This window comes from Choloepus didactylus, chromosome 9, assembly GCF_015220235.1.
Source record: "Choloepus didactylus isolate mChoDid1 chromosome 9, mChoDid1.pri, whole genome shotgun sequence".
Classification (NCBI taxonomy): domain Eukaryota; kingdom Metazoa; phylum Chordata; class Mammalia; order Pilosa; family Megalonychidae; genus Choloepus; species Choloepus didactylus.
The window spans coordinates 115,996,866-116,021,881 of record NC_051315.1 but is presented as its reverse complement, the minus strand read 5'-3'; the positions used below and the strand labels follow the sequence as shown (position 1 = coordinate 116,021,881).

The window sequence follows — 25,016 nt, the reverse complement described above, 5'->3', positions numbered from 1 at the left end:
AGCAGGAAGCAGAAAAATACACATCCTGTATGTCCCAGGAAGAGAAGAGAAGGGAAAGGAGGCAGAAAGAATATTTGAGGAAATAATGGCTGAAAATTTCCCAACTCTTTTGAAGTATACAGGTCCAAGAAGTGCAGCATATTCCAAACAGAATAAATTCTAATAGATCTACTCCAAGACACATAATAATCAGAATGTCAAATGGAAGTATAAAGAAAGAATCCTGAAAGTAACAAGAGAAAGGTGATTTGTCACATACAAGGGATTAGCAATAAGACAAAATGCTGATTTCTCATCAGAAACCATGGAAGTGAGAAGGTAATGATGTGACATATTTAAGGTACTGAAAGAGAAAAACTGCCAGCCAAGAATCCTTTATCCAGCAAAACTGCCCTTCAAAAATGAGGAAGAGTTTAAACTATTCACAAATAAATAGAAACTGAGAGAGTCATGAACAAGGGACCTGCCCTACATGAAATACTAAAGGAAGTTCTTTAGGCTGAAAGGAAAAGACAGGAGAAAGAGGCTTAGAGTAGAGTGTAGAAATTAAGATTATCAGTAAGGGTAACTAAAAGGGTAAAAAGAGAGACAAAAATAAGATACGACATATAAGAACCAAAGGATAAAATGACTGAAGTAAGTACTGAATTTAAAGTAACAACACTGGAAAGGTTGGAAAAAAATATTCCACATAAACTGTAACCAAAAAAGAGCTGGGGTAATAATACTAATATCTGTTAAAATAGACTTAAATGCACAACTTCTATAAGAGAAAAGAAGAGCACTATATATTAATAAAAGGGGCAATCACCAAGAAGAAATAGCAATCATAAAAATTTATGCACCTAACCATGGTGCCCCAAAATGTACCAAACTGAAAGGAGAAATAGATGTCTCCACGATAATAGTTGGAGAATTCAATACATCACTCTCAACATCTAGACAGAGGATCAATAAGGAAACAGAGAACCTGAATAGTACAGTAAAGAAACTAGACCTTACAGACATATACAGAACATTACACCCAAAACAGCAGGATATACATTCTTCTCAAGTGCTTATGGATCTTTCTCCAGGATAGACCATATGATAGGTCACAAAACAAGTCTCAATAAATTTATAATGATTCAAATTATATAAAGCTCTTTTTCTGATCATAATGGAATGAGGCTGGAAATTACTCTTAAACAATCAGTGGGTCAAAGACGAAATTGCAAAAGAATTCAGTAAATATCTCGAGACAAATGAAAATGAGAACACAACATAGCAGAATTTATAGGATGCCGTGAAAGCAGTCCTGAGGGAATAATGTATAGCCATAAATGCTTCCATTAAAAAAGAATAAAAAGCTAAAATCAAAGACCTAACTGCACACCTGTAAGAAACAGAAAAAGAACAGCAAACAAATCCCAAAGAAAGCAGAAGGAAAGAAATAACAAAAATTAGAACAGAAATAAATGAAATTGAGAATAAAAAGACAAAACTTGGTTCTTTAACAAGATCAATAAAATTGACAAACCCTTAGCTAGATTGACAAAAGAAAAAAGAGAGAAGATGCAAATAAATAAAATCAGAAATGAGAGGGGGCACATTACTACTGAACCAAAGAAATAAAAAGGATCATAAGAGAATAGTATGAACAACTTCATGCCAATAAATTAGACAGCCTAGATGAAATGGGCAAATTTCTAGAAACACACAGCAACTTACACTGACTTTAGAAGAAACAGAAGACCTCCACAGACAAATGACAAGTAAAGAGTTTGAATCAGTCACCAAAAACCTCACAACAAAGGAAAGCCCAGGACAATCACTTCACAGATGAACTCTACCAATCCTTCCTAGAAAGTTTAATACCAATCCTGCTCAGACTCTTCCAAAAATTGAAAAGGAAGGAGCACTACCTAACTCATTTAATGAAGCCAACATTGCCCTAATACTAAAGCCACATAAAAATACTGCAAGAAAAGAAAATTGCAGACCAGCTTCACTAAAAAATATAGACGCAAAAATCCTCAGCAAAATACTTGCAAATAGAATCTAATAGCGTGTTAAAAAATTATACACCATGATCAACTGGATTTTATCCTGAATATGTAAGGGTGGTTCAACATAAGAAAATCAATCAATGTAATGCACTACATTAACAAACTGAAGGGGAGAAACCACATGATCATCTCAGTTGACCCAGAAAAGGCATTTGACAAAACCCAGCATCCTTTGTTGATAAAAACACTGAAAGAAGAATAGAAGAAAACTTCCTCAACATGATGAAAGGAATATTTGAAAAACCACAGCTAACATTGTACTCAACGAATGACTGAAAACTTTCCTCTATGATTGGGAACAAGACAAGGATGCCCACTGTCACCACAGTTATTCAACATTGTGCTAGAAGTTCTAGCTAAAGCAATTAGGCTAGGCAAGAAAAAGAAATAAAATGCATCCAAATTGGAAAGGAAAAAGTAAAACTTTCACTATTTGCAGATGACATGATCCTATATTTAGAAAGTCCCAAAAAATATACAACAAAGCACCTTGAACTAATAAATGAGTTCAACAAAGTGGTGGGATACAATATCAATGCTAAAAATCAATAGCATTTCTATACTGTAGTAATGAACAATCTGAGAAGGAAATCAAGAAAAAATTACATTTACAATAGCAACTAAAAGAATCAAATATCTAGGAATAAATTTATCTGATGATGTAAAGGACTTATACACAGAAAACTGCCAAAAAAAATTGCTGAAAGAAATAAAAAAGACCTAAATAAATGGAAGGACATTCTGTGTTCATGGATTGAAAGAATAACCACCATTAAGATGCCAATTCTACCCAAATTGATTTATAGACTCAATGCAATTCCAATCAAAATTCCAACAGCCTATTTTGCAGAAATGGAAAAGCAAATTATCAAATTTATTTGAAAGAATAAATGGCCCCAAATAGCCAAAAACATCTTGAAAAGGAAGAAAGAAGTTGGAGGACTCAAACTTCCTGACTTTAAAACACATTGCAAAGCTACAGTGGTCAAAACAGAATGGTACTGACATAAAGATAGATATATTGACAAATGGAGTCAAATTGAGAGTTCAGAAATAGACATTCACAACTGTGGTCAATTGATACTTGAAAAGGCTGACAAGTCCACTCAACTGGATCAGAAAAGTCTCTTCAACAAATGGTGCTGGGAGAACTGGATATTCATATGCAAAAGAATGAAAGAGGAACCCCTATGCCAGTTTGGATATATTATGTCCCCCAGAAAAGCCATATTCTTTAATGCAATCTTGTGAGGGCAGACTGATTAATCTGTTGATTCGGGTGGAACCTCTGATTAAATTATATCCATGGAGGTGTGGACCCTGCCTATTCAGGGTGGGTCTTTATTAGTCACTGGACTACTTAAGAGAGCTCTGGAGCTAAAGCAGACACAGAGAGACACTGAGAGATGCTTGGAGATGCAGACAGAAGGACATTTGGAGATGCTAAGCTAAGAGATGAAGCCCAGAGTTTGCCCTAGAGAAGCTAAGAAAGGACCCCCCAGATACTTAGAGATAAGAGTCCTGGGAGAAAGATGCAAGAAAGCAGAGGAGATGAGAGAGAGGAGCTAAGACAGACATCCAAAGACATTTTGGATAAGGCCATTTTGAAACACAACCCAGGAGCTAAGGACCAGCAGATGCCAGCCACGTGCCTTCCCAGCTGACAGAGGTGTTCTAGACACCATTGGCTGTTCTTCATTGAGGGTATATTCTTGTTGATGCCTGCGTTTGGACACTTTGAACTGTAAACTTGTAACTTAATAAATCCTCTTTATAAAAGTCAATCCATTTCTGGTATTTTGCATGGTGCAGCATTAGTAAACCACAACAACCCCTATCTCACACCTTATATACAAATTAACTCAAAATGGATCAAAGACCTAAATATAAGACCAGGACCATAAAACTCAAAGAAGAAAATGTAGGGAAACATCTTCAAAATCTTGTGGTGGGCAATGGTTTCTTAGACTTTATACCCAAAGCACAAGCAACAAAAGAAAAAATAGATAAATGGGACCACCTCAAAATTAAAACCTTTTTTCCATCAAAAGATTTTGTGAAGAAAGAGAAAAGATGCTCTGCTCAATAGAAGAAAATATTTGGAAACCACATATCTGACAAGGGTCCAATATCCAGAATACATGAAGAAATCCTACAATTCAAAAATAAAAAGACAAAAACCCAATTTAAAAATGGACAAAAGACTTGAATAGACATTTCTCCAAAGAGGAAACACAAACGGTGAAAAAGCACATGAAAAGATGTTCAACATCACTAGCTACCAAGGAAATGCAAATCAAAACCATAGTGAGATATCATTTCACACTTACTAGAATGATTGCTATTTAAAGAAAAAAAAACAGAAAACTGTAAGTGTTGGAGAGGATGTGGAGAAATAGAAACACTCATTCATTGCTGGTGGCAATGGAAGATGGTACAGCCACTTGCAGAAGACAGTTTGGCTGTTCTTCAGGAATCCAAGTATACAATTGCCAAATCCAACAGACCCCCTACTTGGTACATACTCAGAAGAAGTGAAAGCAGGGACTCAGACATTTGCACGCCAATGTTCATAGTGCATTATTCATACTGCCAAAAGATGGGAGAAACCCAAGTGCCCATCAACTGATGAATGGATAAATAAAATGTGGTGTAAACATACAATGGACAGTTGTAAGAAGGAATGAAGTCCCTATTCATGAGACAACATGGGTGAACCTTGAAGACATCATGTTGAGTGAAATAAGTCAGACATAAAAGGACAAATATTGTATGATCTCATTGATATGAACTAATTATGATATGCAAACTCAGAGTTAGAATCTGGAATATAGGTTACCAAGAGATAGAATGGGGGTAGAGAATGGGGAGCCGATGTCTAATTTGTAAAGAATTTCATTTATGTTGATTATAAATATTTGGAAATGGATAGTGGTGACGGTAGCACATAACTGCAAGTGTAATTAACAGTGCCAAATTATGTTTGTAAATGTGGTTGAAAGGGCAAGTTTTGGGTCATTTATGTTACTAGAAGGAAAGTTAGAAGATAAACGTGGGACCATATAACACAGTGAACCCTGTTGTGGATGATGGACTGTGGTTAATAAAACAAATATAAGAATGTTCTTTCATAAGTTATAACAAATGTAATCACTATAACAAGATGTTAACAATAGAGTGGTACGTGGGGAAAAAACACCTAATATAAACCATGAACTATAGTTGACAGTAATATTTCAATATTCCTTCGTCAATTAAACAAAGGTACCACACTAATGCAAAGTGTCAACAATAAGGGGGTTATGAGGAATATTTTATTTTTTACCTGACTTTTTTGTAAACCTACAACTTCTCTAATTAAAAAAACATAGTAACAATAATCTCAGAAAAGTTATGCTAAGTGAAAGAAACCAGACACCAAGCACTATCTATTGTATGATTCCATTTATATAAAATGTAAATATAAATAAATCTATAGAGATAGAATTAGATTAGTGGTTATGTAGGGCTGGGGAAAGAGAGAGGGATTGAGAGGTGACTGCTAAAGGGTATAGGGTTTTTCATTTTGGAGTAATGAATATGTTCTAAAATTGATTGTGGTGATGAATGCACAAGTCTGTGATTATGCTTTTAGTATCACAGTTTTAGCCATTGATTTTACAGTTTGGATGGATTGTACAGTATGTGAATGTATCTCAATAAAACTGCTTTATAGTAATAATAATAATAAAAAGAATACTAGATTTTACACCAGAGGATCTGAGTTTGAAGCCTGGTTGGCCTGCACCTAACTTCCTTGAGTTTAACTTTTCTTATCTGTTTTATAACACTATAGACCTAGTTCACAGTTTCTTTGGGAAGAGTGAATGAGACATTCAGAGGAAAGCACCTATCACAGAGCAAAGCAAACATTAGGAAAATAATAAATTTTGTGCATTTAACCACACTGCAGTGTCCTCAAGCTGTCCAAAGATACAAGCCATGTATGCTTAAACCTCCTACAGCCTGAAGGCCCTGCCCACAGGAATCCTCAACAAATATTATAAATTAAACGGAAATGAAGGCATTCTTATTGGGCTTCATCTATAGGGAGATTATGACCTCTTTGGGGTTTGGGTAGGTGTTACATTTGTCTCCAGTTCCCAATTCCTTGCGAAGTGCCTAGAACAGAGAAGAAGCTCAATGCACAAGGTTGTAAAGACTAGATGAAGTCTGTGTCCGGCATGAAATAAGTGCTTTGTAAGTATTATGCATTGTGGTTACTGTTATTTTTGTTCCTTTTTGTGTAATGGAAGGAAGCCAGAGAGGAGGGGAGAGGAGAGTGGGAAAAGAGATAACACGCCATTCCTTGTATTTGAACAGGGAGCGAGACACCATTAAGGATAGGAAAGGGGCACACGTATTGACGTGAAGAATTCTCTGATCATGTCTCTTAACGAGTGAATGCAAGGTAAGAAATAGATTTCAAGAGATGGGAGAACAAGAGCTTAGCCCTATATTGAACAAGGAAGAAGTTCTGGGAGAAGAGAGGACAGGATTGTACAGGACAAAAGAACAGTTTTTTTCCCTGCATCCCATCCCTCACCCGATGAATGGAAGCTCCAGAGAGCTCAAAGCTCATTGCCCTAGCCACAGACCAAACCATAACTTCATGAAGTTGCCCTGATGATGCAGTAACCCTGGGCCCACAGGCTCCTTCAATCAAGTGACCTTGGCTTGTTATCTCTATGGAAACAGCTCACATCCCAGACTGTCCCTTCCTGTGTGGGAGGAAACATTTCAGAAATGGGGAAAGGCAGAATTTGACAGCGGTTCTTTCTTATGACCCTTCTCCTTTGACAAACTGTGTCCTTTTTCTGAATTCCCATCTCCCGAGGAAATAATCTTCAGAAGAGGATGCATCTGTGACTTTATTTGCAGATGCCTGCCCAGGACACATTATAAAAACGAGACTCCTGAAGTGGCTATTCCTTTAGTTTCCTGAGGCACTCAGTGTTTCTCAAGGTGTTTCATGATTCTTTTCAGTACAGCTTCCCAAAGAGGAAGGGCAGCCTGTTGTCTGCATGTTGAAAGAGAGAAACTACAGGCCAGAGAGTCTGGGTGGCTGCCCCAGTGTGAGAGAGCAAGACGATGTCAGAGCTCTGCTAGAAACCCAGACATAACACAACTGAACTCCTGGGAAGCCCCCATTTAAGCCCTGCGTTCCTGAATCCCAGCCCCTGCCAAGCCACCAGCCTGATCAGCCAGTTGACTTCTTTCCCTCCAGCCCTAGATTCCACCTCCAATCTCATGATCCACTATATCCCTCTGTGATTTTCTCCTGCACAGTGAGCCAGACTTCGGGGTAAGGATATTGAGCAAATGTGTGCTCTATCCAACCTGGAGCATAAATTACATTTGAGGCTCAATATTCCGTCTGTTCCACAGCATTTAGGCTCAGAGAAACATTTTACAAGATGATAAATGACCCTTTTACAGCTGAGCTCTGGAAGTGCATGACTGACCACAAAAACCTCCAATCGTAGCTCTGAAGTACACCATGGGGTCCACTTTCCAAGCAGACCCACGAGCTAACAGCACTCATTGCTTGGCCCAACTTCACCCTTTCCCGGTAGTTTTGATCCCGTGATTCTGTCCCTGAAAGAAATCTTTTCCTCTGCAGCATCCCCGCCTGACTTTGACGTGCAAAGGTGTAATTAGAACAGTATGGAGCTAGCAGAGCAATCCATTTACCTCATCCCTAACATTTAAGTGCTTTAAAATATGTTTCTGACCTCTTAGGTGCATGAGCCAAATTCCCTGTTCAGTTTTTCACATGCATGAGTAAATCCACACAGACCAAACCCCTTGGGCCTTAGGTTCTGCTTAGAAGTTCTTTCTTTTTTTTTTTTAAAGAAAATAAATATCCCATTAAAACGACACAGTGTACTCTGCATATTTTTAGGACAATTATAGTTTAGAATTCCCTCTTCTTCTGCCCATGGTAAAATTTTTCCCTTAACAATTTCCTTACTGAGTGACATTAACCTCAGATCGATTGAGAGTGTGTCTCATCTTTTAAAAGAAGCTTCTCACCTTACAATGTCAAAGTACCCACTGACGGATCCTTGCTGTTGTTTGGGAAGGATTTACACTTTCCTTTCCTGTAACCAGGTAACTCCTTTAGGGAGCGAGTTCTTTGTGGACTTGATGGAAACACTAATTTGCCCATTAATCTGTGCCGTTGAGACCTCATGTGTGCGTAATATTTGCTAAGCCAACATACAAATCAAATCTTTTCTTGCAGCCAAATTTGGGGTAACTTCTTGGAGTCAGTTGCCATGTCACCCACCACAAGTTCACGTCTAAAGGCCCCAGAACCACCAAATGAAAAACAGAGAAGTTGGTGAAGGATCATCTGCAGCTTGTTTTCCATTCATTACAAAGCATATCAACAGATGGAAAAGCCAAGCCTCTCTCACCTCATGGTTAAGGCAGAAAGGCAGAAATAAGCTATGCCTTACAAAAGTCAGACTTGGCAAGTGAGCAAAACCCAGAGAAGCCTTGGAGAGCATGTCTGTATTTCTTAGCAACTAGGAATTATATTGAAGATCAAAGAAACAGTCCTTGACTTTGTAGGGAAACTGTGTTTATTTAAATTAAAAAATGTGAAAATTACAAACTGTTAAATATGGAAGACAATTCTATACAACTCAATAGAATAAGAAAGAAGTATATACATCACTTTTTAGTAGGCGCAGATAGACTTGCACCAAACTTCAGGATAAAGCAATGGAAAATGTGACACTGCACATGTCCGTTGTAGTAAAGTTTCAGAATTCAAGTGATTTCCAGGCAAGGGGCCAACTTAACTTGGCTTCTTTCAACTTAAACAGCCCCCTTTGGAGTAAATCCACACTGAATCTTAAAGTGAACGGAGGGCCCTCTTCCCTAAACATAAATTTCCTCTGACTCTGTGTTAACGCAGACTGATAAACCAGTCCCTAGGCTATTAACCCTTCCATGGAGACAGTAGTGATCGTTAGTGATTGTTGTGTCTCCAATGCAGGGAGTTTGTGTTTTTAAAAAAAAAAAGAAAGAAAGAAAGATAAAAGTTTTGCTACTAGAATTAAATCTGACCTTTTGGTGTCTTTCTCTTCCTCCTTGCATTTAAGAGCCTAAAGGGTCTGCTATGAAGTTATGGACCAGAAAAATACATGGAGACATTGTGAAGCATTCCCAAGCAGTTTTTAGACTCTTCCTTCCCTCAGCTGGGAGTGTTAACATCCCACCACCAGGAATCTCGCCCAGGGAACTTTGCGGAGTCTGCCTCCATGGCTCAATCCTGGGGAAATTAAGCAGGTTTGGGTTGGTGCTTCACCCTAAATCCCCAGTTACATGTTCTGAGTGTCCATCGGCTCCTTTAAATAAGCAGATCCTTTTTCAGACTAACTGGCCAAGTGGGAAATATTTTGTTCTCCTCAAGCTTCCTCACATCAGGCCATGCAGGATTTATCTCAGAGTCTTCAAAATCTAAAGACATCCTCCCCATCCCCTGGGGACACAATCATGAGGAGTCTCAGAAAGGCACTGAGCTCTTGACGGCATCCCGGGACCACACAGCAAACAAGCGTCAGGGCTCGGGACCAGGAATCACAGAACTCAGACCCCAGCTTCGTACAATCTCCGCCTGAGAATGCCCTTCTAGGTCTCAGCTACGTGACAAAATACCACACTGTGGAGGCCCATGTAATTCCTCCTCCCAGCTCAGAGAACTCGGCTGGGAAAATGAGCAGTAGCAGAGCTAACGGCTGGCCTTGTTCGACCCCACCATCTCCCCCTCTGGAAATGGCAGTAAGAGTCCCTGCATGGCCGGCCATTAGGAGCTTAGGAGTGTGGATATGATTCTAGGTGAGCCCTTCCCGCCAAAAAAAAAAAAAAAAAAATGCCAGCATGTGATGCTGGATGGTCACAGGACAGATAGGTAAAAGTCATAGGTAAGAAAAGGGGTCAAAAAGACAGATCATCTCTTATAACCCCAGCCAATGGGAGCAGGTTAAAAGGTTGCATTTTTCCTTACAGAATGCAAATGGGTCACATTCAGATCTCCAGCTTTCTTCCATCAAAATTCCTCCATTGATATTTTCCCCCTGGTCCAAAAGATCTCCTAAAGGAGCTCTGTGACTGGCGCTGAGCTAATGCCACAGGTACATGGTGGAGGTACTTACAGCCAATCAGCTCTGGAAGAATAAAGCTCTGGGCAATTTAGGAAATCAGCACTAGTCCCCCAGCATGTCCCATAGGCAGCCCTCAGAGAGGGCAGATGATACAGGAGTTACCCAGGTCATCCAGTGACAAAACAACAGCAAACACATCGACCTGCAAAATTCGGAGCAGGAACCCCGACACCCAGGCCCCAGAGTAAACGCATAGACCGCAGGTCATCAGGGCTTTTCCAGTGGTGGGTTCAAGCCACAGGGGCTCCTTGCTGCTGCTGGCTCCGGCTGAGCCTTGTCCCCCACCCCACCCCGATTCCGAGGCTCGCCGAGGGTCTCTCCACTGCACTGGAAAAGCGCCACCAGACACTCGAAAAGTGTCCTTTCTCTCTCTAAGGCTGCTGGCTGACGGAGCCACATCCACCGGCCCTGGGGGTGCTAGGAGTTCTGATGGATGTTCTCCGAGGATCCTTCACTACTTTCGTTGAGGGGCGTCTCGGAAGTTTCCCCCACCTCGTCGTCTGCCCCCTCTTCTTGGATGGTGAAGTGCGCATCCGGGGAGGAGGACTCGGAGCTCACGCTGTCCCCTTCCATGGAGCAGAGGGTGCAGGACAGGGCGGGTGCCACGCTCTCTTGCAGCATGTTCAGCATCATGGGCACCTGCACGGATCTGAGGCCAGACACCATGGGCAGGGGCTTCATGGCCTCCCCCCAGAGCCGCTCCTCATCCTTATACAGCAGCAGCAGGCTGGACTTCTTCTCCCGCCGCTTGGATTTCACGTAGCCCAGCATGATTCCAATCAAGAAAATGCCGTAGAAGGACATGACAACCAGAACGTAGAAGTATTCGTTGCCGTTGCTGCTGCCGCGGCCATGCACGTGGGACTCGAGGGGGCTGCTGGAGGCCGCCGTGCTGGGGTGCGTGCTGTTTAGAGGCTCCATCCTCAGCATTGAAGCACTGCTGGCAAGGTGAGGATCTGGGGAGAAAACTGCAAGTTAGAACGGTCTCCGGTTCCGTGGTACAGGGAGAAGGTTGCACAGGAGCTTTGTAGAATTCCAATATCAAAAAAAACTTGCAAATGCATGGGGAAATAGTGGAAAGAGGATCCCCCCAAACAGTTAACAGGACTTACCCAGGGGGGCTTGGAGTGGGGCCGGGGAGGAGGGCAGGGGGTAGGGGAAAAGAAAGGAAGACTCTCATTTTTAAGTGTATAGGTATCTGTTGTAATTGCATTTCATAAAGCAAGCATGAATTACTCTGATAATCTAAAAAAAGAAAAAAGAAAAATCAATATAAGGCAGGGGGGCATAATGAAAATAAAGACTGTTTTAATCACTGGGAAACTTTTTGCAACTGACTGAGCCAGAAAAAAGTTTACGTTTTGCTTCTAAAACTTAAAATTATTTCTGAATTCAAAATAGTTTCCTTAGAACAACAAAAGAACAGAACGAAAAGAAAGAAAAGCATTGTCTCCTAATTGTTAGAAATATCCCTCTTTCTAATGTTTCTAAAGCAAAATAGCATGGCTAACTTACCAAAGACTGACAAATTCGTCCAAAGTCCTGAATTGCTCAATCGCCAAGTCCAAGAGCGTTTCCCCTCCGTGCAGGGCTCAGAGCTCTGACAGCTGGGCTGCGGCGGTTGGGATATATAGTCGAGACATGCATCGTCACGTGCTCTGGGAGGAAAATTTACAACAGGCTGGTCGTGGCAGAGTGAGCAGTGAACTCAGAAGCACTGCGGTTCAACTCACTGAACTCTGCAGCTGTGAAAGGAGAAAGACTGGGAATTGGGAATGGCTCCTCACTCCCCAATGCTCAGCCAAAGTTTGCAGGTGGCTTTGAAAATAGGTGGAAAGGGGAGAAAAGATTGCACTAAATTGGAACTATTACCTGCCAAATCCACTTTCTTTGAAAATCAGTCCATGCTTTATCCATTGGGAAATAATCATTATGCCTTCTACAGGTTGTCAGCGGCAGCCAAATACTGTAATCTGGATGAAAGAGCGTTGGAAGCTAGTACAGGATTTATGGTCAAGAAACTAGGGTTTACACCAACTAAAGACACAGTAACAATTAAATGCAATACGTGAACCTTGTCAGGATCTAATAACGGAGGAGAAAAGGCTCAAAAGGACATTATTGAGACACATGGAAAAATTGGAATATAGACTGTAATCTTTATATCAATGTTAAATGTCTTGAACTTGATAACTCAATACTTAAGGCAGTTACATAAGTGAATATCCTTGTTCTTAAGAAATGTGGACATATTATGTGTTCAAGGAGCATGATGAACTCCTCTCAAGTGTTCAGAAAATAGATAAATAGATGGACAGATGGATAGTTAGGTAGATAGCTGATGGACTGACTGATAGATGGAGAGATAGTATGATACAGCAAATGTGGCAAAATATTAACATTGATGGGTCTGGGGGTCTGAGGCGTAGGGTATGTTGGAGTTCTCTGTAAGGGATTTGTATTATTTTTGCAACTGTCCCATAAGCTTGATTTTTTTTCAAAATAAAAAGTTTAAAGGAAAAAAAAGAAACCAGAGTTTAAGTTTCAGTCTTTCTGAAACTTATAAATCCTCCCTCAACCTTCCCATCCCTCGAATCCTGATCTGTGAAATTGTTGGGGTGGGGCAGGGGCTTCAAGGGAGTAGAATTTTATGAACCATATGATCCTCAGTGTTCCTTTCAGCGTCACCATTCTAAGTTTTAAGGCTGGCTGGCACAGGTTTGCCCTTTAAAAGCATGGAGAGATACTACCTGTCTTCTATGTTATGCCCACGAATCTACTTCTCCTTTTTCATTTTTTTTTTAAATTATAAAAGTAATTCATGCTTATTTTATGAAATGCAAATACAATCAATCACCTTCACAGTTACATCAAGATTTACAGGCTCCACAGCTACATTTACAGACTGGCCTTTTCCATTTGTGCTCATTGGAAGCACCTGGAGGCTCCCATCTACAGCTGAGCCCATGTGCCAGGGAAACTGGAACAAGAGCAACCCAGGAGAGAGGTCCCCATTGATCCAGGATTGCTGCTTAGGTGCTCTGGGGTTTACAAGATTAGCAATCACCCAGAGATTGCCAAGTCCCATGAAATGGAACTGGCTAAGAGCTTTAAGGAGGCGGGTCAGGGAAGAAGAAAGAAGTTTCCAGATTCGAGGAGCATGGAAATGCCAAGCGGGATACCAGGAAGCCAAGCAGAGGCGGGGATTTCAGACTTGAGCCAAGAATCCTAAAGCAGTAAAAGCAGGAAAAGACAGGGGTACTGGGACAAACCAAGAATAGAGCCCAGAGCAGAAAGCAAGTCAGAAGGGAAGGAAGAACAAAATCCATTACAGAAGAAGGGAGGGAACAGCCCAGGGGAATTCTGTGGGATGCCAGCCTGGTCTTCCTGCTTCCTCTTAATCCCAGTGATTCCATGCATGGATGGTTCTACTAACAGCTAAATGAAATGATACAAGTAAACCGCTTAGCCCCATGGCTGGCATAACGTGCATGCTCAGACCAAGCTTTCTGTTGTTGAGAGCATCTTGTTGCTACCGAGGGTGTCCGCCTGCTTCCTGATGTGGGTGCATCTGGCTGGGAAGGTGGTGCCCAGTAACTGCATTCCTCTACCTGTGCTGTCTCCAGACGTTTCACTGCTGCTCTGTCCCTTTTCTCTCCCTCTCCCCTCGTAACATATAGCTCAAATCCTCCCTCTAGCTCTCACTCATAACAGTAGTGTGAGAATAATGGGTTGTCCTTTTTATAAGCTATCTAAAACAATCTTTGTCTAACCTAATATCACAAAGATTTTCTCCGTTTTTACTTTTGGAAGTTTTATCATTTTAGTTCTTACATGTAGACTGTGATCCATTTCAAGTTAATTTTTTATATGATGCAAGGTGGGGTCAATGTTCATTATTTTGCATATGAATGTCCAATTGTTCCCGCACCACCTGATGAAAAGATATCCTTGTGTTGAATTATCTGGCATCTTTGTCAAAGGTCAATTAAGCATATATGTGTGTGGGTCTATTTCTGAACTCTTTATTCCATTCCTTTGATCTGTCTTTCTTTGCATCATTACCACACTGTCTTGATAAATCTATCCAAAATTGGCACTTTGAATGAGTCTCAGATATGCTGCAGTTCATCCCTGGCTGAGTGTTCCTTGTGTACCTGGCACTGGTAGGGGTTTTGCTTGCATGAATCCTGTGAGGTAAGTATTATTATGCCCATTTCCTGGACAAGGAAGCTGACATGCATAAGAGACTGAGCAAGTCACTCAGGGTCATGATCAGTTAGTAGAGTCAGGGTTTGAACCCAGGACTGTGCAATTCCATAAACCATTGTCTTTCCACTACTCTGGACCCCACAGAATGGGAACTGGGAAAGAAATAAAAAAATAAGAGAATGTGAAAGACGGATATTTTTCCAACATCTTTCAAGTCTACATAAAGCTTTTAAAAAAAGAAGCAAATTTCTAGATGGCCTGATACCCAAACACAAACGCAGGTGCACAATTTTCTCTACTGAACAAATGCGATATTAAATAATGGAGAATACACCAACCTTGGTATGTTCTAGAAATTAGCAGTGAAGTATTATTAACTTTACCCTGTATCCACATTGTCCATAGTAAAACAGTTTCTCTTTTGCTTACATATAGAGCTGATTTTTGCTCTTCTTGTTTTGTTGTTTTCTTTCTTTTTTTTTTTTTTTCCCCTAGTTCCTGACACACAACTTTCTCCAGAGCTTTGAGTACTTTCATTTCCTGGCAACGTCACTTTTCACCAGATGACCCAGGAGCCTCTGGCCGCACATCTCTGAAATTATGTTAGCAGCTCCTATGACTAAACAAAATCCATGCTGGGATAGCGGCTCGGCAGTGAATCTCATCGGATTAAACATAAGCCTGGAGTCCAGAGAGCTGACCCAGCCCGGCCCCACCCCGCGCTACGTGACCAGCTAAGTTACATAATCCCTCTGTGTTTCAGCTTTAGCCACCCTCAGACATAACCCATGTCAAGAGTAGGATAATGAATTATCTAAAGAGACTCAGAAATGTCCCACAGTCCACCAGGCTACCCCCTCCTGAGTACACACTGAGAAACAAGATGTGGGATAGGCAGGTCAGGGTCTGGCAGAGTATTGGGAAACGAAATCCTTGGTGCCCAGCCCTGGTTTTGCTTTTCCCAGAAACCCTCTCTGGAAAGTTGTGTCTGGGAACTTCTGCTCTGGGCCATCCCTTCTAATGCCTTGAGTCACCCTTCCCAGGCACGTACTTCATAACATTTCTCATACTGTGAATAAAACTGTGCTGGGTACCCGGTGTGGGGGTAATGAGCCCCCAGACCCTCCGTATAATGCCAGCTGTGTCTCGGGGGTGTGTGGCTGCTGGCAGGTCCTGCTCAGATGTCATCCACAGGAAGTTAGGGCTGAAGAACGCGCAAGTCCTGAAATTAAAGAGTGCCTGGTAGAATTACCATTATCTTGCCTTTGTTGTTTATTATTCAAACATTTTTCACCAGTTATATTTATTTAACAAGTATTTGCATAGTGCCTAAAGTGTCTTGGGAAATATTCTAAGCTCTTTACAAATTTTATTTAATCCTCATAAAAGCCCTATGAGATAGGTTGTATTACTATCCCTGTTTAATAGATAAGGAAACAGAGGCACAAAGTGGCTGGAATAATCTGTTCAGGATCACACAGGTAGTGCATGGCAGAACTGGCCTTTGAACCCGGAGTCGTGGGGTCTAACCATTATACAGCGTGGTCTCTTCTGGCTAATGAGTGTCCCAGGCACAGTGTTAGGCAGTGAAATGAGAGAGGGAGGGGAAAGAGACACAGAGGAAGGGAGGAAAAAAGAGAGAAAGAGGAAGGGAGGAAGGGCGAAAGAAGAATGGTAGGAAGACAGGGAGAGGGAGGGAAAGAATCTGAAGGAAGAGAAGGGAAGGGAAGGGAAAGAGGAGGGAAAAGAGGAGGGAAAGGAAGAGGTGGGGAGGAGAGGAGGGAGGAGGGAAAAGAGAAAAACATTGTCCCTATCCTGCCCTTGTGGACCTTACATTTAGTGATGGAGACAGACAATTATCAAAGTATTCTGCAAATAAATGTAAAATTTAACAATGAAAAATATTACAAAAGAAAGAGAAACATTACTATGTGATTCAGTATTAGGGGGATTTGAATTACGTACTTAGAGAAATCAGGGAGTGCTCCCTTGAGGAAGTGACCATGGAGTTGAGATCTGAAGACTGAGTAGGAGTGAGTTTACCTTGCGAGAAGGTAAGCAAGTTCTAAGACGTGGTAATATGTGGAACAACGCTTTGGACAAAAGGGAGGGAGGAGGGGAGGGGATGTAGAACGAGGAACTAAAATATCTGTGGGGAATCCACCAAGGCAGCAAGAGGGAGCACGGTAGAAGATGGGGCTGGAGAGGCTGGCACAGCAAGACATACACAATCATATACGAGCTGGGAGGCAGGGGGACAAGAGACCAAGGAGGTCGAAGAGAGGCTACTTGTCCTTGAGGAACTCATGTAACAACTGGTGAGACAATCCCAAGGCCTGGGGAGAGCGTGACATAGCTTGGGACTGGACTGAATGTATGAGGGCTGAGAACACACGGAGTTCCAACTGAGGTCATACAAAGTGCAAACCATGCCTCGTGCATAGTTAGAGGAGCCAAGGAAACCACAGAGCGAGCTGTTGATTGACTGAATGAGCATGTTCGTGAATTAACTTCTGGAATAAGGACTCAGCTCCCAAACATTCCTATCAAGAGCTCCAGATAGGAGCTCTTGACTGTATCTTAAATGTAACTAATAACTAAATTTAATAAAGCCCTTAAATGCATCTTAACCACTATTCTCAAGGAATATCAGAGGTATGCTGGAATAGTTCTTGGTCAAAGCTTGGACAAGTTGAAACAGTAAGACCAAATAAATGAGTTGGCGTATGTAGTTTTAAAAGACATCCACGTGTTGTACAGCACAGTGGTTATGAGACAGGCTCCAGGGTTGGCCCGCCTAAGCCCGAGCTTACTAGTAAGTCTCCTGCTTACTAGTTGTGTGGCCAAAGACAAGTTTCTTACGCTCTCTGAGCCTCTGTAAAAAGGGAATAACAAGAGTGCTTACTGCATAGGGTTGATATAAGGAATAAACAAAATAATCTACTCTTTCACCCTCCATGTAGACTGAAGTCCCCAGACAAAGCTGCAAAAGGCATGAGCCTCCTTCCTATATCAAGTGTATAAAAATATAAGAAAGAATATAGAGGATTTTTAAAAGAGAGTTGGTGTTTTCTCTCCCCCATCATGGGGAAGGGGTAGGGAAAGGGCTGCTTTCTCCTTGTAGTAGGTTGAATTATATACCCCAATTTAGACGTATTCTTAATTTGAACCCATGTCTCTGTAGGTAGAATCCATTGTAAGTAAGATTCTAGAAGATGTGATTTTTGGTTAAGGTGTGGCCCAACTGAATGAGGGTTTATTGGAGGACTTTATAAGCAGAAAAAATTCAGACATAATCAGAAGAAGCCATGGGGAAGAGCCGAATGCAAGAAGTCAAAAAAGAAAGGAGAGAATACCAGCACACGAAGGGAAAGCCAAAGAACCCACATGTTGCTGGCCAGCTAGAGCACTACCCACCATGGGAGGAAGCAAACCTTCTAGGATCTGAAACCATGAACCATTAAGTTCCTACTGTTTAAGCCAACCCACTGTGTGTGTGGCATTTGTCTTAGCAGCCTGGAAAACTGTGACACAACCCAGTTTAAGGGAACTGAGAGGGGCTTCATGGAGGTCACCCAAGATTCTGAAAAGTGTCCCCTGCACCCAGGACACAACCCTACACCTGGAACAATCTGGAGGGTGAGAGACTGTGCCCAGCTGGGGCTCTGAAAAGAGGTTGCCAAGTTAGAGAAGCCAACACACCTAGAATTTGTTGGGGAAAAGATATGGGAGCATTTCCGATTAACCAGACGAGCAGGAGGGAGCAGCAGATCTAGGCTTCACGTTAGCTCCTGCCCAAGATGACTCTCCAGGGACTGAGGGGAGCTGCATTCCCACATCCAAAGGAAGTGTCTAGACATGGCCACCCACCAATGACCATCACCTGGAAGAGAACAGGCCTTGACTCTAGATGAACTTGGGAATCTAGATGGACTACTGACTGAACTGACACTGTTCGGGAGACTAGAGCAGCTGTGGGGAGGTGGTAGTGATTACCTAGCAGTTACTAGAAAACTCATGGGACTTACCCAGATTTCCATCACAATCCATGAAAGGAGCTGGTCCTACAGAACAAGTCTGAAGGAGTAGTAGGATTCAAAAATAAAGTTGTTTTATGATGACTCCCTGAAAGGTTTGCTTGTTTATCATGATTGCATATGTAAAATGCTTGGTACTGGGCCTAGCACATAACCAGTTCTCATTTATCATAAATATTAAGCAATGTTGGAAAATGCAAAAACACAATGTTTTAGAAGCTTCCCAATATTATCTATCTTAAACTTAAGTTTACAGACCATAAATGATTGTTTACTGTTTAATTACCAGCCTCTTAAATGGCCCCTCACCCACAGTAGACTTTGTAGAAATATTTGTAGAATGAATAACAGAAAGGATGTGTTAAGTGCTTTCGGCAGACTTTTTATTTAATTTTCATAAGAGCCCTGTGAGGTAAGGGCTATTAAGAACAAATTTTTACAGACGTAGAGACTGAGACCTAAAAAGGTGAAGTTGTCCTCGTCACTCAGCAAGAGGTAGCAGAACTGAAACTGTTGAAATCACACCAGACCCACACTCCATTCCTGACACATGGCGTTCAAGTGTTTCGGGTCACTTCCTCTGGCCCCAGTTAGTCAAGAGGTCAGGTGGGCTCCACAGAAGGAGCTTCCAGGATTCCAACTGAGGTAAGCAAGACTGATACTCTTTTAAAACAAAAATGTTTTGAAGCATTTAAAAGGTTTTTGAAATAAAAACTTCTAAGTACCAGATTATAAACAGAACTCAAGAAAAACTAATCTTCATTTAGCTCTGACTTGGGCACATACCAAAGCCAATTGTTTCTGGGAAAGGTCTTATATGACTGGTTTCAAGGGTGTTTCACAGCCTGAGCTGCCCTTCTGAAGAGGCAGCTTAACCGTGAATGGGGGCACGTGGGGATGGCCCACTGTTGAGTGACTGACTTCCTGTTGCAGCATTTCGCATCACCTTGCTCCTTTCCTCTCCTTCAGGAGAGGGAGCTGGAGTTTAAAGTACTGGGCTGCTGTAGGCAAATGGGACATGAAGAGTCTTTATTTTGCCACAGCCACGGTTCCCTGGGTCAGCCCCATGGAAGGAGACCTGGCAGTTAGTCAAGGATAGCTCACCCCATCAACATCACACAGGCAGGGTTTGCCTGTCAAGTCACAGCTGGGACTCAAAGATGCCAACACTGGCTCTTCAAGCGGGCAGCAATTGTGAAAAGTGACACATCATTTCCCACAATCAATCAAGGAGAGAAGGAGGTGGGGACACTGGAAGGTTGAAGATGATACGCAGACTATGCCGATAGAGCAAGTATTCTTTCTGAGCTCAAGAAATAATTCAGTCCTACACACAAGCAGGAGAGTGGCATTAGAAATCTTGGTCCACGGTTCCATGCTGGGCAGTAAGAATGAGGAGAGGTGAATGCACCCTCATTCTGCTGGGGAGGGGGACCCCGTGGCGTGAGGAAGCCATACAATAAGTTGGTCATCAGTCATTAGTCAGGTGGACGCAGTTTCCTTAGACATGTGGACAGAAGAACTTAGCATCTCAAATGAATATTTCTAGAAATTTCCACCACATGTCATGTCACAGTCCTGTCTTCATGCTTCACTGCACTTAACCTAATTAATGACATATTCATTTGGCCTATATCTGTTCATTTATTCATTTATTGATTCATTTATCCAAATAAATACACGTCCTGCAACCCAAACCAATCATATGTCATAAAATTAAAGATCAAACCAATAAAAGAATCACCAGAAAGAAAATTAGTCAAATAAAATAAAAGTTAGTGTCTCACAACAGAAGACGGAATCCAGAGCTCTGTCAGATCCAAGCTCCCTGCTGAATACTACCAGCTTCCTCTCTGAAGGAGACCAAACATCCATCTACAATGACTCAGACCCCCAGCCCCAGCCCTGCGCCCATCTCTGTTCGCTGGATGGCCATGAGCACTTCCGGCCTCCAGCAGCTGCTTAGCCTGTGAGCAGCCCTGGTACAGGCCCAACCCACAGAGACCATCCTTTTAGGGCAAGTCGGCTGGGGAAAAAAATCTGGGTTTCTTAGTAAGAAAAAAAACCTGAGACTCATTTGAAACTGTAATACCCTATGCCTTCGCTCCTATTTCCGGTATAAAAGAGGGACATTTTGTCTTGGGGATGGGAAGGCAAATTTATCTCTTTCATCAGTCTAGGAGAAGGTTGGTTGGACTATCCAAGTCACCTAATCGTAAGAAGAAAAAGTAATATACTCATGGTACAGCGAGGAATGTGTACAATGATGGACTGGGTAAGAGCAAGGCTACGTCTTCTCCGCTCAACAGCTGCATGTCCTTGGCAAATTATTTAACCCATCAGCACCTTCATTAAGGATATGTAAGGATTAAATGAGATAACATGTAAGCACTTTGTACATTGTCTGGCACCTAATGAGCACTCCATAACTTAGCTATTTCTGTTACTTCTTACTAGGGCTGGGCAGTGTGACTAGCATTTTTTTTATTACTGAGATTAAAATTTTGACATATACAATTCAGTGGTTTTCAGTGTAGTCACAATATTGTGCAACCGTTACCACTATCTAATTCCAGAACATTTTCATCACCACAAGAAACTCCAGTCACCCCCCCCCCACTTCCTTACCCTTCCACCCCCTGAAACTATTAATCTATGTTCTGTCTCTATGGATTTGCCTATTCTGGACTTTTCATAAGAATGGAATCATACGTAACATCATAGCCCTTTGTGTCTGGCTTCTTTCACTTAGAGTAATGTTTTCAAGGTTCGCCCATGTCGTGGAATGTATCTGTATTTTATCCCATTTTATTACTGGGTAATATTCCATTGACTGGAAAGACTACATTTTGTTTATTCATTCATCAAACAACATTTGGATTATTTCCACTTTGGCTATTTTGGATAATGCTGCTATGTACAATTGCATACAAGATTTTGTGCAGACATATGTTTTCTTTTTTTATTAACTTTATCAATATATAAAAAAACATGTTTTCCTTGGAGAAGAATTTCCAGTTCAGATGGCAACACTATGCATAACTTTTTGAAGAATTGACAAACTTTTTTCCAAAGAAGCTGCACTATTTTACATTCCTACTAACAATGTGTAAGTGTTCCTGTTTCTCCCCATGATTGACAACCCTTGTTATTATCTATCTCTTTGATCACAGCCATCTTGTTAGGTATGAAGTAGTTACCTCACTGTAGTTTTTATTTGCATTTCACTAAGAACTAATGATGTTGCTTGCCTTTCATTTGCTTATTGGCCATCTGTATATTTTCCTTAAAGAAATATCTGTACAGATCCATTGCCCATTGTTAACTGTGTTGCCTTTTTATTATTGAGGTGTAACTGTTCTTCGTATGCTCTGGGTGCAAATATTTTCTCCCATTCTGTGGGTTGTCTTGTCATCTTCTTGATAAAGTACTTTGGATTCACTGAAGTTTTCAATTTTGATGAAGTCCAATTTATCTATTTTTTCTTTGGTTGCTGTAGCTTTTGGTGCCATATCTAAAAAACTGTTGCCTGGTCCAAGATCATGGGATTTTACACCTATGTTTTCTTTAAGTTTTATGGATTTAGCTCTTCCATTTAGGGCTTTGGTCCATTTTGAGTTAATTTTGGTATATGATGTGAGATAGGGATCCAAATTCATTCTTTTGCATGTGGATATCCAGTTGTTTAAGCACCATTTGTTGAGAAGACTATTCATTTCAACTTGAAGTTCTCCCTTTAGTAGTTCTTGTAAGGCAGGTCTGCTAGTGATGAACTCCTTCAGTTTTGATCTATCTACAAATGTCTTTATTTCTCCTTCATTTTTAAAGGATAGTTTTGCTACATATAGAATTCTTGGCTGACAGTTTTATGCTTTTTTTCCTTTCTGTACTTAGAATTTTCATCCCATTACCTTCTGGCCTACATAGTTTCTGATGAGAAATCGGCTAATAATTCTATTAAGGATTTTTTTTACTCAATGAGTTACTTGTATCTTGCTGCTTCAAGATTCTCTTTGCTCTTCATTATGATATATCTAAATGTGTGTCTCTCTGAGTTTATCCTACTTAAAGTTCATTGAGCTTCTGAAATGTATAGATTGAAGTTTTTCATCAAATTTGGTAATTTGGGGCACACTATTTACTTGAATGTTCTCTCTGCCCCTTTTTCTCTTTCCTCTTCCTTGGTGCTCCCATTATGTTTATGTTGATAAGTTTGATGGTGTGCCATACATCTCTGAGGCTCTGGTCATTTTGTTTCATTCTTTTTTCTTTCAGTTCTTCTGACTGGATAATTTCAATTGACTTATCTTCAAATTCACTCATTCCTTCTTCTGCCTGCTCAGATCTGCTTTTGAGACTCTCCAGTAAATTTCTTATTTCCGTTAATGTACTTTTCAACTCCAAATTTCTATTGGTTTCCTTTTTATAATGCCTGTCTCTTTATTGATATTCTGTATTTGATGAGACATTGTCCTTATAATTTCCTTGTGTTTTTAGACATGGCTTCCTTTAGGTCTTTGAACACATTTAAAATAGCTTATTTAAAGTTGTTTTATAGTAAGTTCAAAGTACAGACTTTCTAAGAGACAGTTTCTATTGGTTGCTCTTTTTTTCCTGTATATGAGATATACTTACTTGTTTCTTTGCATGTCTAATACATTTTTTTTGAAAATATTTATTGTGGCAACTCGCCCCATCCCCACCCCTCATTTTCAGGGTTTTTTATTGCTGCTGATTATACTTTGTTTTTGACTTTTCTGAACTAATCCTGTATAGTTTGCATTCTTTGTCATATATGACCATGAAGTGGTCTCTGGCCATAAGAAGCTAAGAATCAAGTATGAAAATAAGGCAGGGACTCAAGCAACCAGAGAACCATTAGCTCCAAGAGCCACTGGCGAGGAAGACACCAGGTGTCCGGGAAGTTCAGAAGGAAATAGTCCATCAGCCTGGGTGGATCAGAGAATACTTCATGAAGGAGGAGGCATGAAGGAATGGCTCTAAGTTGAATGGGAGGAAGAAGTATAATCCAGGAGGACAGAGTAACATCAAGGAAGCAGAGAGCACAGGGCATGTTCAGGGATGAGCTGACCACATACTAGAGAACACTGGGTGGGTGGGAGCCACAGCATGTGGGAACATCAGGCCAGACCAGAGTGTAGGCTCAATGCAAGTGAGGGTAAGGGGAGCATCTGCAGGGAACAAAAAGGGGGATCCCATGCCCGGATGCAGAATCCAAGTTGACTAACAGAACAGAACTGTGGAGGAAGTACTGGAGGACAGTGACTGCCCCAAAGTACAGCAGAGGGGTGGGGACTGGGCCCCCCTTCTTGATAGAGGTGAGACTGAAGGGATCACCCACACTCAGGCATCCTTAGTTTCTCACCAGTCATGGGTCAAAATGCTCTGGCTCATGGGCAGGTAGGAAAACTAGTGGGAATGGGCCAGGGGTCATTCTGGAGCTGCAAGGGCTGGACTGCCTGTAATATTCTATCAGAGGTGTAGCCCAGATCAGTAAGGAGTGGAGGGGAGAAAGGGACTGTAAGACTATTGCCTTACTCTTGGAAGAGAACTGGAAGGGCTTGGAAGGGATGGGTAGACCTCAGAAGAAACTAAGGGACCAGGGTTTCATGGGCTCCATGCCCCACTTTCTCACACTGGGGCCATGATCAGTGTCTCAGAAAAGCAGCTGAGTGGAGGACCAAAGGCCTCTGTGAGGAGCAGTGAAGAATGTCGCTGCCATCTGAGTGCTGAATCAAGGAGCTGGGGAAGACCCAGGATTGACTCCAACACTTGAACAGCTCAGGGACAGGCAGCACTTTGCTTGAGGTGGAGCACGTCTGCCTGTTGGCACCTCGCAGACCATCTCAGGACAGAGGTGTTGCCACCGTACCTCAAGAACTTGTTCTCCAAGTCACTCAGCCACTCAGTGAGGCCCCCATGAACTGCCCACCCCTCAAGGTATACCTGGGTACCTGGGGCTGGGTGGTGGTTGTGGGGGGTTTCAGGGGGAGAAAATGTCCACAGGCCTCTTTTGAGGCTAGATTGGGGCACATTAGAGTACTCCAAAAGATGTGGGAAGGTAGGAAGAAGGTCAAAGGAAACACCGAAGTTTGTGGCTTGGGTGAACACAGAAGTTGGAAGGCTACACCCATCTGGAGAAGAAATGATGTGTTCCCTTTCAGAATAAGTAGCCAGCAGTATCCTACTTTCTATTGCACAGAAAGCTCTTAAATCCTGAACTTCCTCTGATCAGCCATTTCCCTGCCTACCTCTGCCAAAAAAAACACTATTCAATCTGGAACACTGTCCTCACCCCTCTTCCAATCCACCCCACATCTTCACTGTTGAAATCCTTCCTGCCTTCCGGGCCTAATTCAAGTGCCAGGACCTTTTGCCACCACCCACAACCACTTCTCCTGTCCCCTCAGGCACAGGAGATGCCTCCTCAGTTCCCTGACGTGCTTTGCTTATTATTTAGTCATGGCTCTGAAGATGGGTAT

General features: G+C 41.7%; 1 protein-coding gene across 1 annotated transcript; it reads right to left on the bottom strand.

The window, feature by feature from the left end:
* Window positions 1–8,669: 8,669 nt before the first annotated feature.
* KCNE4 (potassium voltage-gated channel subfamily E regulatory subunit 4) lies at window positions 8,670–11,847 on the bottom strand. The gene is made up of 2 exons (XM_037849683.1): window positions 11,780–11,847; window positions 8,670–11,220 (listed from the first exon to the last, which is right to left on the bottom strand). Exon 2 carries the CDS (start codon window positions 11,192–11,194, stop codon window positions 10,682–10,684), a length of 513 nt encoding a protein of 170 aa, XP_037705611.1. The 5' UTR covers window positions 11,195–11,220; window positions 11,780–11,847; the 3' UTR covers window positions 8,670–10,681.
* Between the last annotated feature and the right edge of the window lie 13,169 nt (window positions 11,848–25,016).